This window comes from Aythya fuligula, chromosome 10 (assembly GCF_009819795.1).
Source record: "Aythya fuligula isolate bAytFul2 chromosome 10, bAytFul2.pri, whole genome shotgun sequence".
NCBI lineage: Eukaryota > Metazoa > Chordata > Aves > Anseriformes > Anatidae > Aythya > Aythya fuligula.
Window position 1 is genome coordinate 6796018 of NC_045568.1, and position 24306 is coordinate 6820323.

The 24306-nt window shown below is 49.0% G+C and overlaps 1 protein-coding gene across 2 annotated transcripts in view; it reads right to left on the bottom strand.

Moving 5' to 3' along the window:
* RAD54L2 (RAD54 like 2) overlaps positions 1 to 23292 on the bottom strand; it is a 55309-nt gene extending 32017 nt beyond the window's left edge. For both annotated transcript variants that reach the window (XM_032194305.1, XM_032194304.1), the window contains exons 1-2: positions 23234 to 23292; positions 8270 to 8479 (exon numbers count right to left, since the gene is read on the bottom strand). In XM_032194305.1, the coding sequence (XP_032050196.1) occupies positions 8270 to 8423 (154 nt within the window). In that variant the 5' untranslated portion in view covers positions 8424 to 8479; positions 23234 to 23292. The remainder of the gene's footprint in view (positions 1 to 8269; positions 8480 to 23233) is intronic.
* Between the last annotated feature and the right edge of the window lie 1014 nt (positions 23293 to 24306).

Genomic DNA, 24306 nt, shown 5'->3' on the forward strand with positions numbered 1-24306 from the left:
AAACTAGAAATTGCTGTTCACCTAGCCCTAAAAGACTTTTATCTTGCAGCCTTCTCCTGTCTCATTCCTGTCTTCACATTAGCAAGTGAAAATAATGTCTTTGTATTCTTAATTTTTTTTTTCCAGACTTACTCATTAAGCTGCATGCTGAAGAAAACACGAATAAGATGTTTTCAACATCTGTAGCACAAACTGCTGCTGTTAGAAACAGGCAGTGCATCAAAATAAAATTTGAGGTGTTAACTTGGGTATAAAAACAGGTGTTGTATCAAAAACTTTGATCTAAATGATGAACTCTGGTTCATCACTCATAAAAGTTCATTTCTGCAGTTTTCTATAGAGCCTAGCGCAACAATTTAAAGTACCAAATTAAGCAAGTAACCAATGTGGTGCTGTGTTTCAGAGGCTGAAGAACAGCTGTAAATTAACTGAAACAGTTCCCAAATCTGCTGCTGCTTGGCCACAAATACTCTATTTTTACAGCAGCCAGTTACACGCATTTTATTTAACCAGTCACCAAACCAGCACAATGCCAGATAAATTAAGAAAAAATGAAAATGAGCCCTTGCATAGCTTAAACTCAAATTCAGAACAGAAGTATTTCGTTCTGCCTGGTACATCTGAAAATAAAAGGGGGCACTGCATGAAATGTAAAGCAGAGAATTGTGACTTTGGCTTCACCACGGCTTCATCAGGCAACCTTGGCAAAGCAACTTTGCCACTCCTTACCTGTTCAGGAGGGAAAACACCACCTTACAAATTCACTAATTAGCTTCCTTGTGATTTCATTATGGTTTCGCAAGTTGCCGGTGGAATACTGTAGCTGTTAGCAATGAGTAGGTGGGGCGCAGAGCTGAAAACAGCATGGGGAAGAAGGGACAAAACCTGCCCAGGAAGTGAGCCTGACTGTCCTCTGTCAGAGATTCCCGGGCTCCTTTGTGATAAAGAGAAATTTATCTTTAAAAGGCAGGTTTCTGGCCTGGGACAAATCCATACACACACTGCAGAGCCACAGCCACAGCCTTTTTTCTGTAGCCACCCAGAAGGATTTCGGGGTTGTATCGTGACTTATGTGATAGGTTGAAGGGGAGGAGGAAGGAGAGGGGGGAAGAAAGCGTGGCGAGCCGTAACAGCGCATCACCTCGGGAGCTTGGCCATCGCTGTGCCAGCCAGCGGGTGTGAAAGCAGCAGAGCTCTGGCGTCATCGCCTCCTTTTAAAGCAGCTGAGCGAGTCGTTTCTGGACTTACACAACACTTCCACGCCACCAGACTTCATGCCACGCTCTCAGGAAGAGAAGCTGCTGTCGGAGCCTGGGAGGGAGGCAGTCGGGGACGTTTTGGCACTTCCCTAGCTTAGGATGAATGGAGGAGATGGGGAAAGGGTCGGGGCTTTTGGGCAGCGCGAGGCTGGGCAGCTGAAACACTGTCAGTCTGCAATGCCCTGCAGAGCAGCAGCAGCGCTCAGCATCCTTCCTCCTGCAACCACACCTCGCCTGAGGTGGGTAACACGAGATCGGGATAAAACGCCTTGTGCTCCAGACAGCCCCCGACACAACCCCACGTTTCTTCGAAGGACAGACCATGCCGCATAAAACCCACGGGCAAAGCATGCAGCCTGCTGGAACAAAGAGTTCCAGAGAAATCGAGGGAGCTTTTGCCCATTCAGGAGTGGCAAACCTTCCTCCTGCAAGTTCAGCATCTTTCTGTGTTACTTACCAAGCGGTAGCTCCCAGCCTCCTTTCGCTTTTGCTACTAATTTTGTTTTTGTATTTTATTCAGTGGGCACAGAGGACAGCCAGCCCCTACCTTTCTGGCTCTTAGGAGATCAACACAGCTCTGAAGTTTAAGATTTGCAGAGGCACAGAATGTATGTTTAACAGACACAAAGCTACTGCAGATGCTCCTGCCCTTTCCAGGGAGTGAGAAAGCATTAAAAATAACCACAGCTTCTTAGCTACAGCAACCCACCTCAGAAATGCATTACACACCTGCAGTTAAATGCAAGTTGGCTGCCTTGAGGTTATCCCGCAGCCTACATCCTTATAGTGAAACCTTTAAGTGCTCTGATCCGTAAGGATTGTTGTTATCAGACACTACATGAAAATTCCCCAAGGTTTAGATGCAGACCAATATGCAAGGTTAATTCATAAGCAAATTTTTCTGTATGCGGTGATTATTTCTGCACCTCTACAAAATCACACATCCCATCCTGCCTGCACTCAACTATTAGCTTGGAAGACAGTCAACAACACAGTCACTACCAGCATAAAAGTCTTCCTGCTAATTCAAAACCAGCAGAGTGCACAGCGGTACAGGGAAGTTCAGGTTTGGTTTCCCAGGCTTGCAGCAGCCCTGAGCTTTGTCGAGGCAGCCAACTTGCCGCTGAGGTTTGCTTCCCTGAGCGTGCAGCCTGCTGGCTTCCTCAGAAATAACGTGGGAGGACTCTAGAGGGAGCTGCATCCAGACACAAGTAACTGAAGTAAGAGTCAAGATAAAGTCCATCAGAAGGAAAAAAACAAAACAGGAAGATGTCAGTCACTGCTCCCACATCCCCAATCCATCTTGCATTCTGCAACTGTGAACGTGTAGGTTAAATCACAGGATTATTACTTACTGGCACCCATCACTGGCATACATACACCCAGTACAGCCAGGTTTAAGTTAAAAAAATTCCTTTTTATTAAGAATCATCTCCAGTGCTTTTTTAGAGGCAACTCCCGACTTTGTTTGCTCCCCCCTACCCTCCCCACAAGCCTTTCTGTGGACTCCCCCACTTGCAGCCCCCGAGCAGAGCTGCCTTTCCATGCCGAGCTCACACCAACAGGTCCACGCCTCCCCTTACCCCTGCCACCAGCTGCTGGCTAAACAGCAAGGGTGAAGAGACCAAAGCAAGCGTATCGCCGGGTCTGACTGCAAGCAAGAAACAATCACATCCACTGTGCTCGTGTCCTGCAGCAGATGGAAGCATTTCATTAAAAAGGGTTCAGAAGTAGAAGGGAAAAGACTTCAGGTTGCTGGGACTGATCTCCTGTACCAGTCACTTCAAGTAAAATTGCAGGTAAATTACTTCCTAGCTGCAGCTCCCCTTTGCCTTTTTTTTTTCCCCTCCTCCTCCTGCAGCACAGGCCATTCTAAATTTGGATACGAAATGGTTTAAAACAGGATATCATTTAGCAGCATGTTATTCAGGAGACTGTCTCCACACACTTCCTCTGCCTCTCAGTTTCATAAAAGTCAGTATGACATGACCTCATTTATGAGAACAACTTCAGAGGAGCCAAAGCTTAAGTAAATGAGTAGAGGATCCTGTCAAACAAACAGATTTATACCAAAGACTTTCCCTTCTGTAAGGACAGCAGCTTGCTCCATTTCCAACCCCACACATTCAGCTGGGGAGTGCCCCCCAACACCACAATATTGTTGTTCCAGCACTGTCTTGGGGGAGGAGAAAAGATGGAAGTTTGGGGGTGGAAGCACCTGAATGAAGCTCTCCTAAAAGGAGGCAGCTCTAGGATGCCTTCAGGGACCCTCCCAACAAGGCCATGCACTTCCAGGCTGCAGGCAGGAGAAGGGGAGAATATTAATCCACACTTCCACATCACTTTAGACAAATACTTTCCAGTAATTTCTTGTAACCGCGGTGTTAACTACTTATTTTTTTCCCCCTCGGGTTAGAGAAGAAAATTTTCTAGCTACCTACAACTCAGTTTCCCATGCAATGTGACCGTACTGCTCACTACACACACTGTGATGAGCTACAAAGAGCCACAAGGGAACATCACATCGAACAAAGTCCATTCTTGCTATGATCTCACAGCAACTTTTCCCCCAACCACTATGCAAAAAATTATAAGCAAAGCTGATCCAGCAGCACCACTTCAACCAGAAAGTCATTCCTTTAGCAAGAGCCCAAGGAGAGCAAAGATCCTCACAAATCTGCCCCACCAGCTCCATCTGGAGTGAAGTACTGCTGCGGTGTTTGGGAAGCTCCGAGCCACAACTACAAGCTGTGTGCTCGAGTTCAACCAAAAAGCAGCCACAGAAAGGTGTTCTGCGACACGCTGCACAAGCGAGAGGTGCTCCTACTTGAAACTAGTGTGTTATTCGTATAACTGGGGTTATTCAAGATCACAGGCAGCGATGAGCATGGTTTGTGAGAGGCTTGGGTGAAGAGGAAGGCCTCTCCCCTCCCTGACCTCCTGCACCATCTGCTTCCTCTGGTCTCCCCTGAAAAGGAGCTGAGTCTTGATGCTGGTGCCTTCGCCCTGCAAAGAAGCTGCACTGCAATAGAAAAACCAGCAGCTGCGAGCCCTTCCACTCCCTCGGGACCTGCAGCTCTGTACTGCCAACACAACCGTGCCCCCTTCGCATCCGTAAGACCCCCATGCAGACCAGTTTGGTTTGCAGCAGTAGTCTCTAGCATGCTGTTACTGGCTATCCCCCGGTCCAGTACACGTGCATATTAAGAAGTGCAGTGATAGGGTTGTAACAGAAAGCTGTCCACTGCTGTGCTCCAGAAGTACCGATTTCAATCCCTATCTGTTGCTCCTACCCCCTCGTCATGCAAACACAGACAGGAGCCTGAGCACAGTGTCTGACTGCCTGCTTACGGCACCTTTCAGACACCTGAAACAATCAGCTCTTAACACTTTCCCCTGAAATATACTTTTAAAAAAATGTGTTAACCCATATTCTCAGAGGCAAGAGAACAAGCAACTTGCTATGGCTATTAATAGCAGAATGACAGCAACATGTATGAGTAAGAGACAATGATCTCCAGACACTTCAATCAGAACGATCCAAAGATATACAGAAAAAAATAAAAACCAGAACATTACAGTAGGACCTGTTCAAACACTCCATTTTTCCTCGGGAAAGCTTTGAGGTATGATTTCAAATGCAGGGACCGTTCATCTGCAAAATCCATATCGGAGGTTTGTTTCCACTTTGCTCAGATTAGCTTTTATTCCGATGGCGTGCTGCACAGCCCTGAGCAACTGCCAGGATCAGAGTTGTAAGAATCCTTTATCTCTACAGTCATGACTACACCACGCTTGTAGCAAAAAGGATTTGGGGAGTTCAAGTTCTTCGCAGTCGTGCACTGCTATCACAAAATCAGACACGATTACACCCGGGCTGCTGCCCAGAAGCAATGCAAGCAGATGCAGCGGGCAGGGATGCCAAGGCTGGGAAGGGGAAGCCTCTGGCTGTGCCTACAGCACGCTGCTAGGATGGGTGTGCAACCCGGCACCCAGCGGGAAGGAGATGCAGGCATCACGGTCGGTATGTCCTGGATGAAGTGCACCGGAGAAAGGACTGAAACTCTAAGTGCTCCTGCACATAGAGCTATGGCTCATTAACTGCCCAGCACTGCAGAAACGAACAAAGGATGCAAGCTGTATAGTTATTAACTCCTGCTTATTCAGAAGCATTCAGGAAACTAGCCCACATGCTCTTCTTCCCCTCGGAGGCAGGGTTTAGTAACTGCTTTCATCAAGTAAGCTTGCACAGTAAGAGTCCTAGCTACCTTCTAAATCATCTCCGTAACAGCCCATACTAACCTCAAACAAAACTTAAGGTTCTGAGCAGAATTGAGGAAAAAAATCCATTAAAACTGAAGATGACCCTCAATACGGAAAATACAAAGAACTCAGCAAATTCTGAAACAAGTCACTGCACGAATTCCCCACACAACACATCAAAAGGACCGGAGCAGGCTGAACGTACGGAGAGCAAGTCACCGCTGAGCCTGAGACCGGCCTACCCACCACCAACAGGTGGGGACGTTACATTCACCTTGGGTGGTTCTTCAGTGATCCGAATCACCACCAGAACACAGAAAACCTACTTCCATAAAATAAAGCCACTATTTTGTAAGAAAACTATAAAAAGGTTAGTTTTATTGATATCAATACAATTCAAAAACAAGTAATCATTTTCAGCCTGGGGATTTTCAGCCTGTTGCCCTTCCAAGGAAGGAACTGTGAAAGATTATTAATCTTTAAATCTTTTACTGCTAGAAATTAATCTTTTAAATCTTTTACTGTTTCCCCATTACAGGGGAAGGATCCCTCCAGGATCCCTGACGGAACATCTTCAGGATAACCACAATACTAGGAGGGGAGATGGGCACAGCTGGGAACGGGGAGCACAAAGTTCCAGCAGAGAACCAAGCTTTTTAAAAGCTCTGTAGTAAAACCATGAGAGCTCTTCCTTCCTGCTTGTGAATGAAAAGTAAGCATTCTGAAGAGGAGTTTTATGAATGAGGGTCATCTACAAAGAGACAGGACTATAAATATTACTTGGACAAAGCAACATGGAATTACAGAACTGTCTAGGTTGGAAATGACCTTGAGGCCCAGCCTTCAACCTGACCCACCAATTCCACCACTAAACCATGTCCCTTAGTGCCACATCCACAAAATGATCCTCTTCTGCCCGCAGTTAGCCATATTCATAAGCCAAATAACAGTGGACTGATTTTATATTAAATCTAAGGCAAAACAGACGCCAAGTAACATCCGAGTCACTCCACAGCAGTGAAGGAAAAGCAGAGTGCACCCTTCCACAGCAAGCAATATTCTCACAGCTAGGCACACGGAAGGCATCCTGATCTTCTGCTGAGCAGAATTAAAGCTGAAAATCTGAAGCTTCAGAGAAATCCTCGCTTGGCTCACACTGTGTGAGAAAGTCTTCTCTTGTACCTAATAACTACAAAACCATTGTTAACTACATGTAAATTCTTTTCACTCCTGATTTCCTACATTCATTAAAATTTGTTTTTAATTAGTCTCTGAAGAAATACAAAGCATAAGCATGCTTCTAGTGTTTTAAGAAAAAATTAAACTACTGTCGTTACTGGTTAGCAATGTTCTGAGATACAGACATTAATTCAGTTTGCTTGGAAAGAATGATCCCGAGGAACAGGGTGAGTATTCAGCCACAACAACACCGATGTAGATGATTAAAAGCATAGGCCTCTGATAAAATAGCCACAGGAAGTGACCCACTTGGACACAAAACAGAGCCACTCCTCCCTGTTAATAGAAGTTTTTCTAAAACGTCATGGTTCTTAAGGCTCTGCTGAGTACAGGTTCCTGTGAACAAAGGGACAAGGTCAGTCTGAGCAATCTGCAGCCCAGGAACTCATTTCTTAACCAAACACTGCCATTCCCACTACTTTCTCGTGAGATAAAGTCACGTGAATAGAATCAGAGGAATAAGATTTGTATAAACATTTTCTAAGCATTTTAAATCAAAACAGCATCTTCAAGCAGCAAGTGGCTGAAAGAATAAAAAACAAAACTTAAGGACAAGGTACTTTGAAACCAAAAATACCTTAAGAACTGGAAGAAGACAGTGTAGAATGTGTTAAATACAGGTACATCTAAGAAAAGGAGATCTATTCTCAGTAGGCTGAAGTAGGTGCATTCAAAAATCTGTATGCTCTGAGGTTATTAAAAAAATCACAATTTCTAAGGAAGCAAATACAGTGACATCTCTACAGGGTTGGGCTGTAGTTTAATGACACAAGGAGTTTGATGACAAAAGTGGCACCCAACAGCCATGCACTGCTATGTGCCCTCCAACATCACCCCTTCTTGTGGGCAAAAGGCATTTCTAGGACCATGCTATGAAGCAGAACAGTTACCTAACCTTGCTTGAACAGAACCTGCAGAGCAGAGCTCCACAAACAGCTATATTGGTCCTGACTGAAGAGGTGAGGGGGGCACTTATAACTGGGTGAGGACAGAAGGTGACAGCTCACTTAGTCAGCACTGCCACCTTTTGTATTGTAAAGGAACCCTGCACTCTGTCAGAAAAGAACAATTCCCTTTTTCTAAAAGGAATTATTTTAAGGGAGCAATCGTTGCCCACAGAATCCATTGAAATGTTTGCCCATTGGCAAGCCAATGATGTAAATATACTTAATTTCACTGGATCCTTTTAATAATAGAGGTAACTGTAAATTGATTTATTTGCTTCTGTGTGTAATTGCTTCCCTAGAATCTGTAGCTATTTTATAAATGCTATACTCCTTACAGGTTACACTTGTGGTTTGTTTACACTATGGACATTTTTTTTTGGCCAGAAGTCCAGAAGTCCTACATTAAATTCCTTTTTAAACTAAACAGCCACATAAGCTGTTTAAACAGCCACTTCTCCCTACCAATCTCTGGACCCTAACCTTTACACCGTCACTCACCAAAATTTGTAATGACATTTTTGTCTAACAACTGTGTGCACAGACTCCACCCCATTCACTTACCACTCTCATCAAGTAAGTCTTCCTCGTCGTCCCCATCGTTGTCCTCCTCCATCGCTGCCTCCTCTTCATCTTCCTCCTCCTCCTCTTCCATATCCTCCTGCTCCAAGTCCGGGTCCAGGTCCGGATCACTCCCTGAGATTGACTCGTCCGACATGATTCCCAGTGGTGCTCCTCGTGCATTACCTGCTCATGGTCTGCTGTGAGGCAGCCCTGCAACGGAGAGCAAGGAGGTACATAAGGAGCCCAGCAAATCCCAACCTTTGAGCACCAAGGCCCAAGATCATAGCACTGTTACTACATCTAAAAGCATGGATCTACTGCCAGCCTTAAGTAACATTTATAGCAGACTTTGCACAAAACCCTGTGTAGAAAACGGATGCCGTAAGCATGGTACTGTGATAATAAAGGTCCCCCTTTCTAGAAAAAATATGAGAACCACCAAATTAGCTAATTCAAAAAAGCACCTCTTTGTATCCTTGACACGTACACAGCGGGAGGACTCAGTATAAATACCTTATGGGAACAATTTCACTACCATCCAAATGTGAAGCACAAGAAAGAGACGAGAAAGAAGACAAGAAAGAGACAAGAAAGACTTTGGTTGCCCTGGCCCTATCTGGTCACTCCTCTTCCATGCAAGAATTATCATGAGGAGGCTGTGCAGGATGGATGAAAAGAAATACACTCAAAGTATAATAAAGAAGGCTTGATCTTGAGGAATGTAAAGCAGAGGGTATATTAAAAAACAAGAATTATGGCCCACTCATCCCCTAAAATGAAGAAAACACTCCCTCCAGCCATTCTTTTTCCATTGCCCCCTACTTACACCATATCTTAAGTGTAAGCTATAAAATGCCTGGGAACTAAATGGCTTTAAGAAAAGATTCCTAAGCAGCTGAGGCAGCATACACATCCACAAATTCCAAGAAGTGGAAAAAAGTCATTTTTCAATTGTGTTTCAGAAGGATTCATAAGAGTTTGGAAACTCCAAGGTTAAAGACAACCGAAGTCTCCTGGAGCAGGGCTGACAATCTCCCTGTCAGGAATGCTGAATTATTCCAGCTGAAGTCATCAGCTCCTGCTTTGCACCTCTCAGCTTCTCGATAACATCGAGAAGTGTCTGTGAGAAAGCAGAAGGGAAGAAAATAAACGCAAGGGAAGGACAGGTGGTGGAGTTCAGGTAGGTTCAGGTTGGAATAGGAAGCTTTTCACCACTAGGTCCTGGTAGCACTTCGCCGCCATGCAGAGACAACTCAAGCCCTCGCGCTCTTACATGTGGCATCCAGAACAAGTTGGCTTCGCCAAGCAGATGGGAGAAACGGCCAAACTCTGCATGAGCTCAGGTGGAGCCGTGCCAGTTCACACGAGCCGAGTGAATCCATTCAGCTCGTGCTCTGCTGGGGACAGGCACCGAGCCCTGCTGGGGACAGGCACTGAGCCCTGCCACCGCCGACTTCTGACACCTGGTGCCTCCAGGCCAGGGCTGCAGACACAAAAGGGATCACAAGTTCTCTCAACTCTATGCATACCTCAGAACAGGAGCTTATTTTTGCTTTCAAACAGCTACAATGTCCACTTCCAGCAGATACGGAGCCCTAAGGAAATCAGCCAACATTTTACTCCTAGAAATAGCCAGGCTGTACTCAGACTCGTAACCCTGAAGCTGCACACATCTTCCTGCGGTTCAGGGGGTGGTGAGCAGCACGACCTTCCTAGCTTTCTGCTGCTCATCTGGGATTTCACGGGGATTTGTTTATTTCTCTGTTGACCACACTGTGCTAAGAAGGCACGTAGCATCCTCTCTGCCAGAAACTGCACCAACAGAACCGTATTAAAAAAGTTACAGGCTTCACTATCCTAGGAAGTCAGCACCAACCAAAACCAGTGAAGACATACAAACACTACTGGAAGAAATGAATTAAGGTTTCTTAAGCAAATGGGAAAAGCAGAAGTGCTGTAATGCCAGTAACCATTCTGAAGTACAACACAATCGGGCTTCTTGCATCAGGATTCTTCTGTTTCATTGTTGCAGAACCTTAAAAAACTTTCATGGGAAAGGATATGGGTCCTTGCATTCCCATAAATAACATCACACCCAGCAGAGAGCAGCTATCCAGTACAGAAATGCTCTAACATGAGATTTATTTTTCTTTTAAGCAGTACGTACATGTTTTTAAAACCTAGATTTTGAAACCTTTTCAGCAGCCCTAGCCATATGCAGAAGAGTCAAACAGAGGCATTCGAGGAGCCATAAGGGCTCCAGAAGCCTGGTAGGTGCAGAGATGCTCGATTCCCTGCCATGTAACTGTCTGCCTGTCCTCCTCCCATCCTCATCCTCGGCTCTGGCAGCTCTGCAGCCACCCACCACACCAGCCACCCACCACGGGAGCTCCACATCTGCGGAGGCTCGCACCCTGCCTGGCGGCAGCAGGGCACACCGGGCAGGTATTACACAGCCTGGAGACTGCCCTCGTTTCTCACGCAGACCTGACCCACTTTGGGGCTTGCACAAGGGGAATTACATCACCCAGCCAGCCTGGAGCTGCCTCTCCTGTTTTAGGGCTGAGTTACTCCAGCCTGCCCCATCCCCTGGCTTTGGGAACACAGGCATGCCGTGCTCTGCATATAATCGCTGTAGGAAGGGCACTGTCCGAGAGGTGAACTGATCCCCTTCACCTGATCGAAGTCACCACTCGTCCAGACTTTCTGGCTGTCCCACATCAGACCAACTCAGAGCCTGCTGCCCCCTCACCCAACGGGCAGCACGTCCTGAGCCTCAGGAGAGTCACTGGCACCAGGACACAACCGAGAGCCTGAAGTCCCTGCAGCACGATGCCCAGTTCCTGCAGGTGGTGATGCTGAGAAAGCTGGTTTGGCTACGAGGTGAAAACGCTCCCAAATTCCTCTTGGTTACATCGGGAGAAGAGAGCTATCATTATTAATCCCCTCCAGGGAGGTAAACCCTGCCATCAGCTGAATATCAAATTAACACCCAGACAGCCCCTCTCGTGCATCAAGTCCTGGCTTTCAGCAAAGATAAGAACAGGTGAGCAGTTTCCTGGGCTTTGCTTTAAGGCAGAAAACTTCAGGCAGTAAGTGCCAGGCAGTAACAACTGCTGCCTCCTTGGCACATGCACAAAGGAGGCCCCGTTATGGACTCAGAAACTGAAAAAAACTCACCAACGCAGACACATTTCTGCTGTCCTACTGCTTTTCTTTTGCTCTGCAGAGGTTTTTAATCACATTTCTTAATGCACCTTGAAGTTGAGAGAGGAACATGACAGTGATCATCTTCCTTCCTATGCTCACGGTGGGGTTACCTGTGCTGCAAGCCGGGCTGTCAAGTGGGCAGCGAGCACAGGATCCGCCATAGCCTCACCCCTTCTGTACAGCACCAGCACTCACAAAACCCACCCTTTAATTAATCTGTCCTTTCATTACCTGCTCTGGGCACCGAGAAGCAACGGAGGATGCGCGGAACAGGACACCGGGTGCCACCAGGAGCAACGTGCCTTTGCAGAGGGAGCCCACCTGCTGCGGGGAGCGCTCAGGGCACAGGACACGCTCGTCCCACGCAAATCCCTTCCAAAAGGGCAGGTTTAGCACTAATGCACGGTGCTGAACAGCAAAGAGGATTCTATCACCTCCCCAACCGCCAGCCAAGGCCGGTATCTGGGACTCATCAAGATTTGTCCCTTAAAGCCTGTTTTGTAACCAAGACCTTACGGTGGGCAGCGCGGTACCGGGCCGTGCAAACAGGATCAAGCGCACCGGCAAGTCGCAAGAGGATTTGCGCAGGCAGTTTAATAAAACCAGGTATTTCAAAGTCAGTGTTGTGTAAAGCTCTTTGGGTTTCGCTGCAGTCACGTTTTATGGTATTAATCATTTCCTTTCTGTTTGTTTGGCAGCAAAATAGTTGCTTGTGGCCATAAGATTCCCCTGGCACTCTCCGAGCACACACCAACATTTCAACCTGGAAGCGTGCTGACGGGCTCTGTGGGGCAGGAAACCTCCTCTTCCTGCTGGATCACCTGCATGCACAGCTCTGGTACTTCACAGGCAGCCTTCAGGAAGTGGTGATAAAGGACAGAGCTGGATCACTGAAGAGTCACATCTAAATCTTTCTGTAAGATAAGAACCTCCTAACAGTTTGCAAGTAATACCCCAAGGAATGGTTTTCTTTTCAGTTTAAAAATCTAACTAGAAATAAGTCTGAGATCAGTGGGCTTGGACAGTTTGATTAACAAACATTAGAACCTCTCCAATTTTCATCACGTAACGTTACAATCTCCACAGGATAAATATTTACCCCAAAAGCAGCCAGCAGTGTCACTAACCCAGTGGATCTAGCAGACTTCCCCCCTCCTCTTCTTTTTTTTTAAACTAAAAATCAACAAGAATTTCTTCCCCCATGACACTCCCAGTCACATTTAGGGCCATCCTTACCTAACTGATTACTCTGTGGTTTAAAGCCCTTCTCCCCATGGAGTTTGACTCGAGCAATCTGGTTGTTCAGCTGTGAATCTGGACATAGCTGGGACGGAAGAAAAAAAGTCTCCTTCCTTTCCCCTTGTACAAATCACACCAAAACTAAGAGACATTGATCCCCTGTGTGACATGTTTACTAGAGGGATGTTAAGGAAGGAAGAAGCAGCCATCTGAAACCCCAAGTCAGGGGGTTACCTGCCTGTCCCGGACCATGCCTGAGGTCGGTGGCTGCACTTCTGCCCACAGCCAGACCTTGCCATGCTTGACTCAAGTATTAAGGAGCCCACTGTGATTTGTGGGGATTAGGTATCGAGGGACAGAATAACCCAGGGGCTTAAAAAACACTTCCATGTATCAACTTTGGGAGTCTACTTTATAGACTAACAGCCTCCTTCCTGAAAGGCACCACAATACCAAAACCAGCGTGAAACTGGTTGTTCCCTGACAAAAACAAACAAAAAAGCCTCTGCAAGAAGGGGTGGAGTATAACTTGTACAACTATCTGCCCGAACAACGTTGCACTGCCTTTGAAAGCAATCTTTTAAAATTATGCTAGAGTAGAAATTGGCTTCCTACAAACAAACTCCTTGGAAATACCCCTGGGATTAACACCACAGCTGAAGGAAGCCTCTCACCTCACCACACCACCGGCCACGGTCCCAGCTCCAGCAGTTTCTGGCTAAGTGGCTTTTCCAGGCTCTGCCCGTGGTGCCGACAGCAGCAGCAAGGCAGGCGGTGCCGGAGGAAGGAGCAAAATCCTGAGCACGGATTTCAGACGAGTGGGAAGGCTCCACGGCAGCACGTCAGGACTCCCAGCTACGTCTGTTTTACACAGCAGGTGAATTCGGGGCAAATTTGCCCAGCCACCACTAAAGATCACTGGTCTGAAAAGCCAGGATGTAGAAGTCAGCTCAGGGGGAAGGCAGCCCAAGCCTCCTCTCGTGAGGACAAACTGGTGAGAGGCAGGCGAAGTGCAACAAGCAAGGAGGATCCAGACAGCTGAAAGATCCCTGCAGGAGCCGAAGCCCTCGTTACACAGCAGTGGCAGAGAAGTTCTGCAATAAATGACCCCGAGAGAAGCAGTGGAACAGGGAGGGGGAAGGCAAAGAGCCCCCTCCTGAGCAAAGCTCAGCCCCTGCGACCCTGCAATGCCCGGAGGTGGCTTTGGCCATGGCGAGACGCTAACGTTGGGGCTTTCCTCCTGGAAGGGCCCCCCAGGGAAACGGGCTGAGATAGCCCAAACAGCTCTCTCCCCCTTCAGCACGAGGAACATTGCATGTTTCTGCGGTGCTGAAAGGCTGAGCTGCTCTCCCCCACTTTGGCAGAATCGCCCCACCCACACACCCTTTTTTTTTGCCACCCAGGGAAGCACTGAGGAGTTTCATTACCGGGGAATGATTCACTGCCTTCACTGCCTGACGTTCTGCCATCACCGGTGGTCCAGGGCAGCCCCCATCCCCTCCAGCTGAGATCCAGCTGCCTCCTGGCTCTCCATTCCTCACCTTCCTTCCTCTTCGGCACCGGCCTTAAAACCCAGGCTCTGGCTTTATGCGGTTTTTAGGAACGGAAAGCTTCCATGCGGTTTTGTCCCTCTTCATTCCCCATCTCGCCTCCAACCCCGATAATTACGCTGGAGACAAGAAAGCATTACTTAAGCCACCTACAGCTTACCAAAGAAACTTGAACACAAGCAAAAAAAAGAAAAAAAAGCTGTAGGAGGAAACGGAAATAAGCAGTTTTGAGCTCCCATGGTATAAAGATGACAATTAGCATATGGCAGACCCAAATCGCTCCCGTCTGTGATGTGATCAGAAGCTGACTTTTATTGGCTACCACTCTAGATTAAAAATCCATTAAAGGTTTAAGAACTGCCAGCAAGATGAGTTTCTTTCAGTCATCCCCTCCGGCAGAACATCCCGCTGGCACAGGGCTGCAAAGATTTATAGTTAGTGCCACTTACAGAGGTCACTCTTCTGCTGGTTTTGAGAACAGCCACCAAAAAACGCTCAATCTTTGCCTTCCCCTCTGAACAGGTCAGGATAAAAAGTCACACGGATCCTCACCTACCCCACACAAAACCCTAAGCCAGCGCTCGTTTCGGTACCGCTCAGGCCCAGCACCTCAGGCAGCACGCAGGGGATGTGGCTGGACGAAGGAGCCTCCTGGGCTTTGGTCCACAGCAAAGGACACGGCCCCGAAGGTGTGTCCCGCTGGCACAAAGCCTCCTGGTGGTTCAGACACCTCTGCAAGGAAGGACACCACAGCTCAATGCATGCTGTGAAAAGCCTAAGATACTTTTTAGAGGACTGCTGGCACACATAATTAGAGACAAGTGTTACTGCACAAAAAAATGGACTAGGAGTCTCTCCCTAGAGATAATTCATTTTTTAGTCTTTAAATCCATGAGTATAGGACTTATTTGAATAACTTTCAGTAGAGCTTTAAAAACAGTGTATTGTGCATTTGGCTAAAGAGCATCACAAACATCCCCAACAAAGGTCCCCTGGGGGCTACCAAGCCGCCCTGGTAGCCATACCCAACTGTCCGGTCCCAGCAGGTGTTAAAGAGGACATTAATTAGTCACGAACTGCCACAGCCATACCCAACACTCGGACGGGAAGGTGCAACCAGAGGGGGATTCATCAGCAAACTATTAAAGCATCATGAGGAGTAAGCCCCCTAACAGCAACCTGCAAAAGCAGCTGCTGGCTACTGCACTCAGCTGCAAAGAAGCATCGCCAGCTCACATTCATAAAGTCACATTCCTGGCATTTATGACAGCCACGTTTCCTGTACTTCAGGTTCTTGCTGATAAGACAAGGCTTCACGGGCACTCAGACCCACACAGAGCCCAAGTGCTGTTTTTCCAGGACTCAGAAGCGGAACAATACAAAGCATTCAGCCATGATCTGGGGAAAAAAAAAAAAAAACAAAAACACGACCTTTTGTGTATTGCCTCCCTCGAGGAGAGGAGGAGGTTCTGGCCAACTGCTTCCTGCAGGAGACTGCTCCTGGCCTGGTTTGTTCACCAGTTGTGGCTGTGGCCGGGCCAGCAGCTGTCCCACAGCACCAGCACGAGGCTGTGGGCAAGCACCTTGCTGACACGGCACCATCCTGGGAGAAGGGGACAGCCGTGACATGTCCACGTCCTCAGGCTCAGCGGAGCTCTCCCCTAAAATAGAGCAGGAGTGGAACTTCTTGTCTCGTCCCCATTGTTCCTGCCCTCCTCCGGAGCCGGCAGGAACAGACCTGAGGGTGCCAAGCCCTTCACGCAACGTGCCCGGCCGTCTGGCTGCAGAAATCCTTGAGTGCTGCTCACAAGGGCTGAGCTCTGGAATTTGAGCAGGAAGCGTGAATCCTCTCGATGGGAACGCCTGGGTACAACGAGCAGCATTCCTCATCCAGGCAGCTGGTTACACCTTGCTCAATTTCACTCCCAATCCTGTCTCTGTTGGGAACAAAGGCAAACGGCAAAAACCTCAGGGCTGTCCAGAGGATGCACCTTCCCATCACGATGCGAGCACACAGGCTCACAGAGAAGTCCCAGCCCAGCAGCAGAGGCTAACAGCTCTGTATCTCCTCCTGGGAAAATAAGCGCTTCCCTGACCAGGAGTATTGATTTAGTTGAAACCTAAGACCTCCTCTCTGCTTTGTGGTGCTGTGTTGTTTTAAGTGCTATAATAAGCATGGGAGGAAGGAAAAGGCACCTCTAAGCCATTTTGTGCCCTTTTTTTTTTTTTTTTAAGAGAGAGTCAGGAACAAGAATTTCTTCCAGTCCGCATGGCCATGCAGATCACCGCTTCCCCACTGTTCTCTACTCATTACCTGGGCCTTCTTCCTTCCCAGCAGTTAACTGCTGTCGTTACAGAATAAGGGAACTCAGGGCACATACAAGAGGCCGTCACTACTCACATTCAGCAGGGGACAGGACGTGCAGTTACAACGGGCAGAAACTTCAAAGGCCGCCTGCTGCAAACCTTGCGGCGCATTGTCTCGGGAACCCCAGAGTGAGGAGCTTCCAGAAGTAAAAAAGTAAACAGAGGAAACCCACACAGCTCTGGGAAGTTCTCTTCCAGAGAGAAGAGGATCACATCCCACTCCTACGACAGCTCAGTTTCGGAGCCTCCCCCACCCCAACATCCCCTGCAAAAGCCACCCGACCCCTGCCTTTTGGCATATTTTACTCTTCCAGCTCTCGTGGTGTATTTTTCCACAAGAACACTTGCAATTAAAACAGTAAGACCTGAAAAAACGGAGAACCCCATTAAAAGGGGCAGCCTTATATTTTCAGGAAATTTATACACTAAAAGGCTTAGGAACTGAAGGAGACCAGTAGCAAGCTTCGACATAGAAGATCCACTGCTTTCAGAAGCGCGCTAGTTCCCAACTTTAAGAGGAAAAAAGAGAAAGTCCCAAGTTTAAGCTTTGTGTTCTCCCAGGCCCGTTGCCCCAGGGCAGGTGCAAGACTCCACCAGCCCACGAGGATCACCCACGAGTGTGAAGAAAAGAAGGAGACCTTTGCCATCCTGATAAAATATAAGCAATGGGGGGGGAAAGCAGCTCTTGGTGGGGAGATCGCCTTCCACCCGGGTGTCTTCCAAGCGCCTCCTCATCCTGACTCGCTGGGATGTCTCCAGCTCCTGAAGCCCGTCTCCCTCAGCAGTCCCAAGCACCTTCTTAATGCCTCCAGTGGTTAATGGCACTCCTTGGTAAAAAAGAGTGCCTTTTTCCGAAGCTGAATTTGAAAACTCCCAGGCACCATCACAGCTTTCTCCACTAACTTAAGAGCCCTTTGGTACTCAGCTTGTTTTGCCCAAAGAAAACTGTGAAACTTTTAAATCTAAGCCAATGGAGCGCTTCCTGATCTTACCCCCATCCGTACTCAGTATTTCCTGTTTATACATCCAATTACAGATGAACATTACTCTTTAAAAAAGTAATTAGCTTCTTTGAGGAGCCTTAGGACCCATGGCAGGGCTCCGAGGGCTCACATACTGCCACATACCTGCTCTGCTCCTGACATCCCTGCCAAGGCCTTAGCAGCACCCGTAGCCACGCTCGGGCTCTGCAGACACACTCGGTCACACTAGCCCGGGCACCCAAACAACTCCGAGGACACTCCGCAGCTCTTCTTCCCTCTTCGTGCTTCACCACGCGGCGTAACCTTTATATAACCACACTTCCCATCAGCTCCAGTTTGGTGCTCTCTTCCAGGCCACTGACAAAAACACAGCGGAGCACCAGACCCAGCACAACCCTGGGAAATGCCCCCACTCAGAGTTGCCACATCTGCTTTTTTTTAAGCCCGGTTTTGACTCGCTGACCACTCGTCCCTGTTGACCAAGATTCATTTTTTGGTAATACCCGTGCAGATTAGCATTAGGGGAGGAACGGAATATAAATATCACGCTAAGCCCGGGTGCTCGATACAAGAGCTTTAATTACCACGCTGTGATCTTCCAGAGTATTGGCCGAGCCCTGGCACCCGGCCACCGAGCCGTTTCCTTTCTTCCACTCGTTTTGACTAAATCCTCCCAGCCAGCCATCAATCGACTCCCTTCTGAGCACTGCCCCGTTCTCTAAGCAGACTGAGCACCCCGTGAGCACCTCCAGCCTCCTTGCCAGCCTCTCTCAGAATCAGGGGTTTTGTTTTTTCTGTTAACATTTGGGTGCCACACAGACCTGGAGCAACTCATGTGAAAGTGATACACTTCTACAACCTGGTTATTCCAGATTGAACAACTCCAAATCTAACAATTTACACTTAATTGATGCTGAAGTGCTGGACAAAACTGAGTTTAAGAGCCATGGGGAAGTGTTTAATGAGTTATGTCTCTAAACCATTATTTCCAGCATTCTGATAGGCAGGACAAGCTTTCTTCACAAGCAAAATCTCAAGAGGAAAAAAAAAGTTTCCACTGCCAAAGGAAGAACATAGAAGATCTCCATGGGATCTCCATGCTTGAACTCCTTCCCAGACCGTGCTGGTCCTACAGGCTCTTTGTACTCGATCGCCCACACTGGCTGAGCAGCAGAAGGGATCTGCAGTTTCTGTTCATCAATTCTGCCCTTGCACAGCCCTGGCTCTTTGTTAATTAGATCAAGCGAGCTTTCCGCAGAGAATGCCAGAGTAATGTCTGCTTGTTATCTGCCAAATCACCACAGAGCCTCTTTAATTGCTTTTATAAGTTTAATGCCTCTCTTAAGGCTCCCTTGTTATGTAAAGTGTTGTTGTGCACATTAGGCCTTGATCAAAGTCCTCCTCGTGCTCAGCACAAGTTTGGATGCATCTGGGACACAGAAAGCATGTTGGCTATACATTCAGGTATTCCAGCGTTGATTTTTCTGCTCCTCTGCCAGCAGAAGCCCTCCAGCACGCTTAGCCCCTGGCTGCAGCCCTCGTACAGCAGCTGGAGGTGTTCCATGCCAGCACGTGGCATCTGCTCAGGCTGCCACCTGGACAGCCCCGGGCAGGCCTGCAGTCGGGCAAAGCTGCACCAGCCAGACACCGCTCACCTCAGCCTCCTTTCCAGGGAGGTGTCCAAGAAGTGCTCAAGTTCCTGGGCTTTCGGACCGTAGCTGATGCTACTCCGCGGTACGAACGCTGTTTGTACTGCAAACCAAAGTCTGAGATTTCTCCAGATTCCTTTTGAAGCAGCTGGCTAAGTCCTCTCCTTAATATTTCTGCAGCCTTCAATGGTATCTCGGGTCAGCAAGCTGTCCGGGAGGCCTCCGCTCAGGCACAGATTCAATGCATCCTCTGGACAGGCGCATGGCAGCCTTCAGGTCTTTGCTGATGTTTGAATAAATCCCTAACACCCAGGTTGATTCATTCACCTTCAAATTCGCCGACACCCCTCTAGAACAGTAACCCTAGGGCACGCTGAAAGGCCACCACAAAGCGCTCCCAGTCACCGCAACCACTCGCCCACTGAAGCGAGCACACGGACAGCGCGGCCGTTACACCGAAGTGCTGTGATACTCGCCTCCCTTTTTTTTTTTTTTTTCTTTGAGAGAATTCATCTTGCCTTCGATATGCCACAAGGCTTTTGGAGGTGTCAGGCTGACCCCAAGCCCAGCATTCACACTGACTGAGCAAGAACAAAATTGAAACGACCACAGCTGCCCTGAGATTACAGCAGCGCCGCATCGGTCTCGCTTGCAGGACTGGCTGACATGCTGCCTTTTGGCTTCAGACACAGCACCAAGTTTGCCTGGCCTCCAAGAAGTTCAAAAGACCTATTTTTTATGCTTTGAGGAATTTTTCAAGTCAGTTCTCTGGGTTTTACACCTGCACGGCTGAAGAACTTATTTTCCATGCCTTTTTTCCGAAGCTTGTTTCAACTTCAGCCACGCTCAGTCTGCTAACAGATGCGAGCACTTAGCATTTGCTGGCTACCACGTATGAAATATTGATCAGTAACTTTCTGAATGTTACTTAGAACAAGAAGTCTGCAGCTAGGCTGCTTAAAAGATTAAAGATGGCTAAACCAGAACCCAACTGCACCACACTCTCAGAAGCCCAGCCAGCTTCACAAGTTGCCTCTTCAACAATTTTGGCCTCCAACAGCTACTTCCAATTCCCCTTCTCCCCTCTCACAGCACGCAATGACAAAGGATTTCGTCAAGTAATGCTTCCCCTTTCTCACACGAGGAATGGTGTTACTTTATCATTCCTCTTCAAGATTCTGTTTCTTGATAAGCACAAAAGCCCAGAATGTAAATGCAAAGTTTTCAAAAGTTAGCAAGAAATGAGACTTTCAGAGTTTCAGAGTACCCAAACATCAGATCCTACACGAGGTATCCTACAAGCATAAGCCTAAATATTCCTGTTTAATACTTAAGAGAACACCGATTTGGAAAAGAAAACACATCTCTACATAGCCTTTTGTTTTTCTATGGCTAAAAATGCTGCTTAAGCACAGTAAATTCCTGTTTTGCAGTGAGAACTCTCTGAAACAACCCTAGCTGTAATTAACTTGACATACTTGCCAATCAGGAAAACATTAAGTAGGGATTGTTTTGCATAAACAGTAAACACAGATCTCTATTTCTGTACCAAGTATCCAAGAATACATCAAATGGTACTTTGCTGCAGGGACTGAACTCACCGAAGGTTTAAACTATGAAACTTTGGTGCAGATATTTCTCCTACAGAGTACTACCGCCCAGATGCTTTCACAAACAAGCTCAAAGGAATGACAGCAGGATGATTTTGCTGCCACTAAGTGCAGTTAAAAACACTGCAACTGTCCCATTTACCTTGCACCTATGAACAACAAACTGGAAAACACCCCATGCTTTGTTATGTTCTTATATTCTGGTTTTGCTTCGGATCAAACAAGATGCACCTCAGTCCTCCTGGGAAGATCCCACTCCAGCACCGCTCCCCCCTTGCCCTGGTAACCCAGTCCCACCTCTTTGGAGCTGCGTGGCGGGAGGAGAAGGGAAGGCTGCAGCACGTGCACACACACACACACACACACACACAGCCTGTGTGTGCACACGGAGGGTCACAGATGGAGGACAGAACGCTAAACGTGAGTCAGCAGTGCACCCTGGCAGCGATGCAGGCTAACAGCACGCCGGGCCCCAGCAGCAGGAGCATGGCCCGACCGAGAGAAGCGACTCCTTCCTTCCCCTCGGCACTCCTGAGAGCCACCTGAAGCACAACGCGTGCTTTTTTGGACACCCCCAGCACATGAAAGACACAAAACTGAGAGAGTTCAGAGGGAGGCTGCCACACTTGCCACACGAAGGGAGGTTGTTTAAGCCCAGAGGTTGTAAACTGCAAGAGCAGAGGTTGTGACCTGACCCACAGGAGAGGCTTCTCCCCGGGAGGACAGGTCAAGCCCCGCAGCAGGGGCCCAGGGACTGGTGAATTGTTGGCTTTGGAGGGCTTCCGATGTGAGTGAACAAAGTCCTGCTCTGAACTGGGTGCTGACACGGCTTTGAGCAACAGGCTGGACCAAACACCTCCTGCGGCAGTTCCCAACCTGAATTACCCCATGACACCGATTTCGATTCCAGAGAACACGATAACAACCTGTTACAGTTTTTTATGTCAGGCTACACCTCTCAAATCTTCACTAAAATGCATCCACTACCGAGATGAGGCAGCAAACATTGTTTGGTTCTCCTCCTGAAAAGAGCGCGTGATGTGCAGGACACACAGTAGTGCTCAGGATCTGAACTACTCCCCAGTACCAGAATGGGAATTTCAGAGTGTCAGGAGATTTCAGGGATGAAGAAGTTACCAATGACCCAGCTGTAGTACAAGGGGAACACAGTGGCTAAAGAGTCAACCTTTTTCAGGGGAAAAAAGGTGGTATTCAGTCCAAGGCAGTGCCAGCCTAGAAAAGATCACACGCTGCACCCACAACAGCTGTCCCTTAAATCAGGGACTGAATTTTCTTGGAAATTTCACATTCAGCATGTACCATTGCTGACCAAGCCCTACACCCTGATGCTGTTCAGATCACAGGATACAAGGCTGCGCTGTTCACTCCGCGTGTTCCAGAGGTGCAGCCTCACACCTGGAAAAGGAGCCGTGCTGACAAAGCCAGGCCACGGTGGAGCTTCCAGCAGGAGCACCAGCAGCGGTCCAGGCGGGCTGTTTTGTTTTCATCCCTCTGCTGGATGCTACCGCCCCTGGAGCAGACGTACCAAAGCAAAACAAAGGCTGTTTATTCTGAACCAACTGATCTCACATCGAAGCGGACAGAGGTCGGTCCATCGCTCCAAGCCGGGGAGGGGCTGGGGATTACAACTTTTGGCCAGGCAGCAGAAACACCTTGAACGGAAGCAGAAGCTTCTGTGGGGATCGCTTAGGGGCTAAGGGATTGTTCACGAGGCACAACGCTGGGGTGACTGCCCAAAAAACCACCCGACGTTGACAAAGTTTAAAAACACAATGAGATGTGATCATCACCACCTCATTCGCATAAAGAAGAGGGAAAAGAGCTCGGATCTTTTAGCTTTGTTGTCGTTTTTTTTTTTTTAGGAATAAAGACCCCACACCTGCACATACACCGCCGTGACACGCTGACAACTTCTCCCAGCCCCGACCTCGCACAAAGCCGTGAAGGAGCGGGAGGGGAACCCGGTGCCACCCTGCACACCCCGCCAGCCACCACAACTCAACCCCAAAAACCCCAAAACCAACCCCAAAGCGGCTCCGAGCACCGCCCGGGCCCCTCCATCCACCCGCTGCTCTCCGCCCCAGGCCCCCCTCAGCCCCCAGCCCCCAGCTTAGGCCCCAGCCCGGCCCCGGCGGCCTCCAGCCCCGCTCCCCCCCCCCCCCCCCCCCGGGGCCGCGCCCCCCTCTCCCCCCCTCAACCCGGGGCCCGCAGCCCGGAGCCCCCCCCACACCCTCCGGGGCGGGGCCGCGGCCTCCCGCCGGTTCCCCCCCCCCCCGCTCCCCGCCGCCCTCTTTCGGCCCCCGGGACCTTTCCCCGTTGCCGGGGCTCCTCTCACCTCGGCGGGGGGCCGGGGGAAGGGAGGCTGCGGGCCCCGGCTGCCGGCGGCCGCCCCCGTTGCCGGCCTCGGCCCTCAGCCGCCGCTCGGGGCCGCCTCAGCCAGCGGCCGGCCCCGCACCCCCCCCGCCGGAGCAGCCGCGGCTCCCCCGGGCAGCAACAGGCGCCTCCGCCTCAAAGGTTCCGCAGGGCGGAGAAAGGTTCCCCCCCCCCCCTCCCTCCCTTCCCCTCAGTGGTGCTGCTAATTGAGGTAATTAAGCCCAGCCAGGCGTTAGAGCCCCCTGCCCGCAGAACGACGCCGCTGCCCCCAGAGCTCCCTGCGCAGCGGTGGGAGCCCCGCGTTTGCTTTTGGTGAAATGACCCAAGAGCAGCAGAGGAACCTCCTGCCTGGCCCCCCAGGCTGGCACTCAAACAGCCAGAATATTAAAAAATAAAGTGACTGATAACCTCAGTTTGGGTTTGTGGTGGCAGCCTGGGTACAACCCACATAGCTCAGCCTCTCGGCAGGTCCCCGTATTTCAGGAAAGCCGTAGCTGATCCAGAGTCAAAGGACTAACACCAGTGGCCAGGAGGCTCAAAGATCTCACACAGCACATCCCTGGGTATCCTTCAAAGGCATGAGATACCAGGCCCTTCACCCTCCCGCCTGCCTAAATACCCAGTCCTCCATGGGACCTTTTTGTGTTGAACCTGACATGAAGACTACAGAATTTTTCACGGCTCCAACCCATCATACAGAGACCTCCAGATGAAGGCAGAGGCCTCAGAGAGGCAGAGAAGTACAAGGTAAAGCAAGCACAGAAACCCACCAAGAGAACTGTGAGGAGTTCCTGTTGGCTTTCATTCTACACTGCAACATAACTACTGAGGATAAGGAAAAGGATGAGGCTCTCAATGACTTCTTTGCATGTCTTTACAACCCAGACCACTTAAACCTGGAGTACTCAGCCTCCCAACCTGGAAGTCTGGGACAAGGAGCAGAAATAAACCTTGGAACAGGCAAGGTTTCTGAGCAACCTCATCACCTTCTATGACTGGGTGACCTGATGGGGGACAAGGGAAAGGCTGTTGACA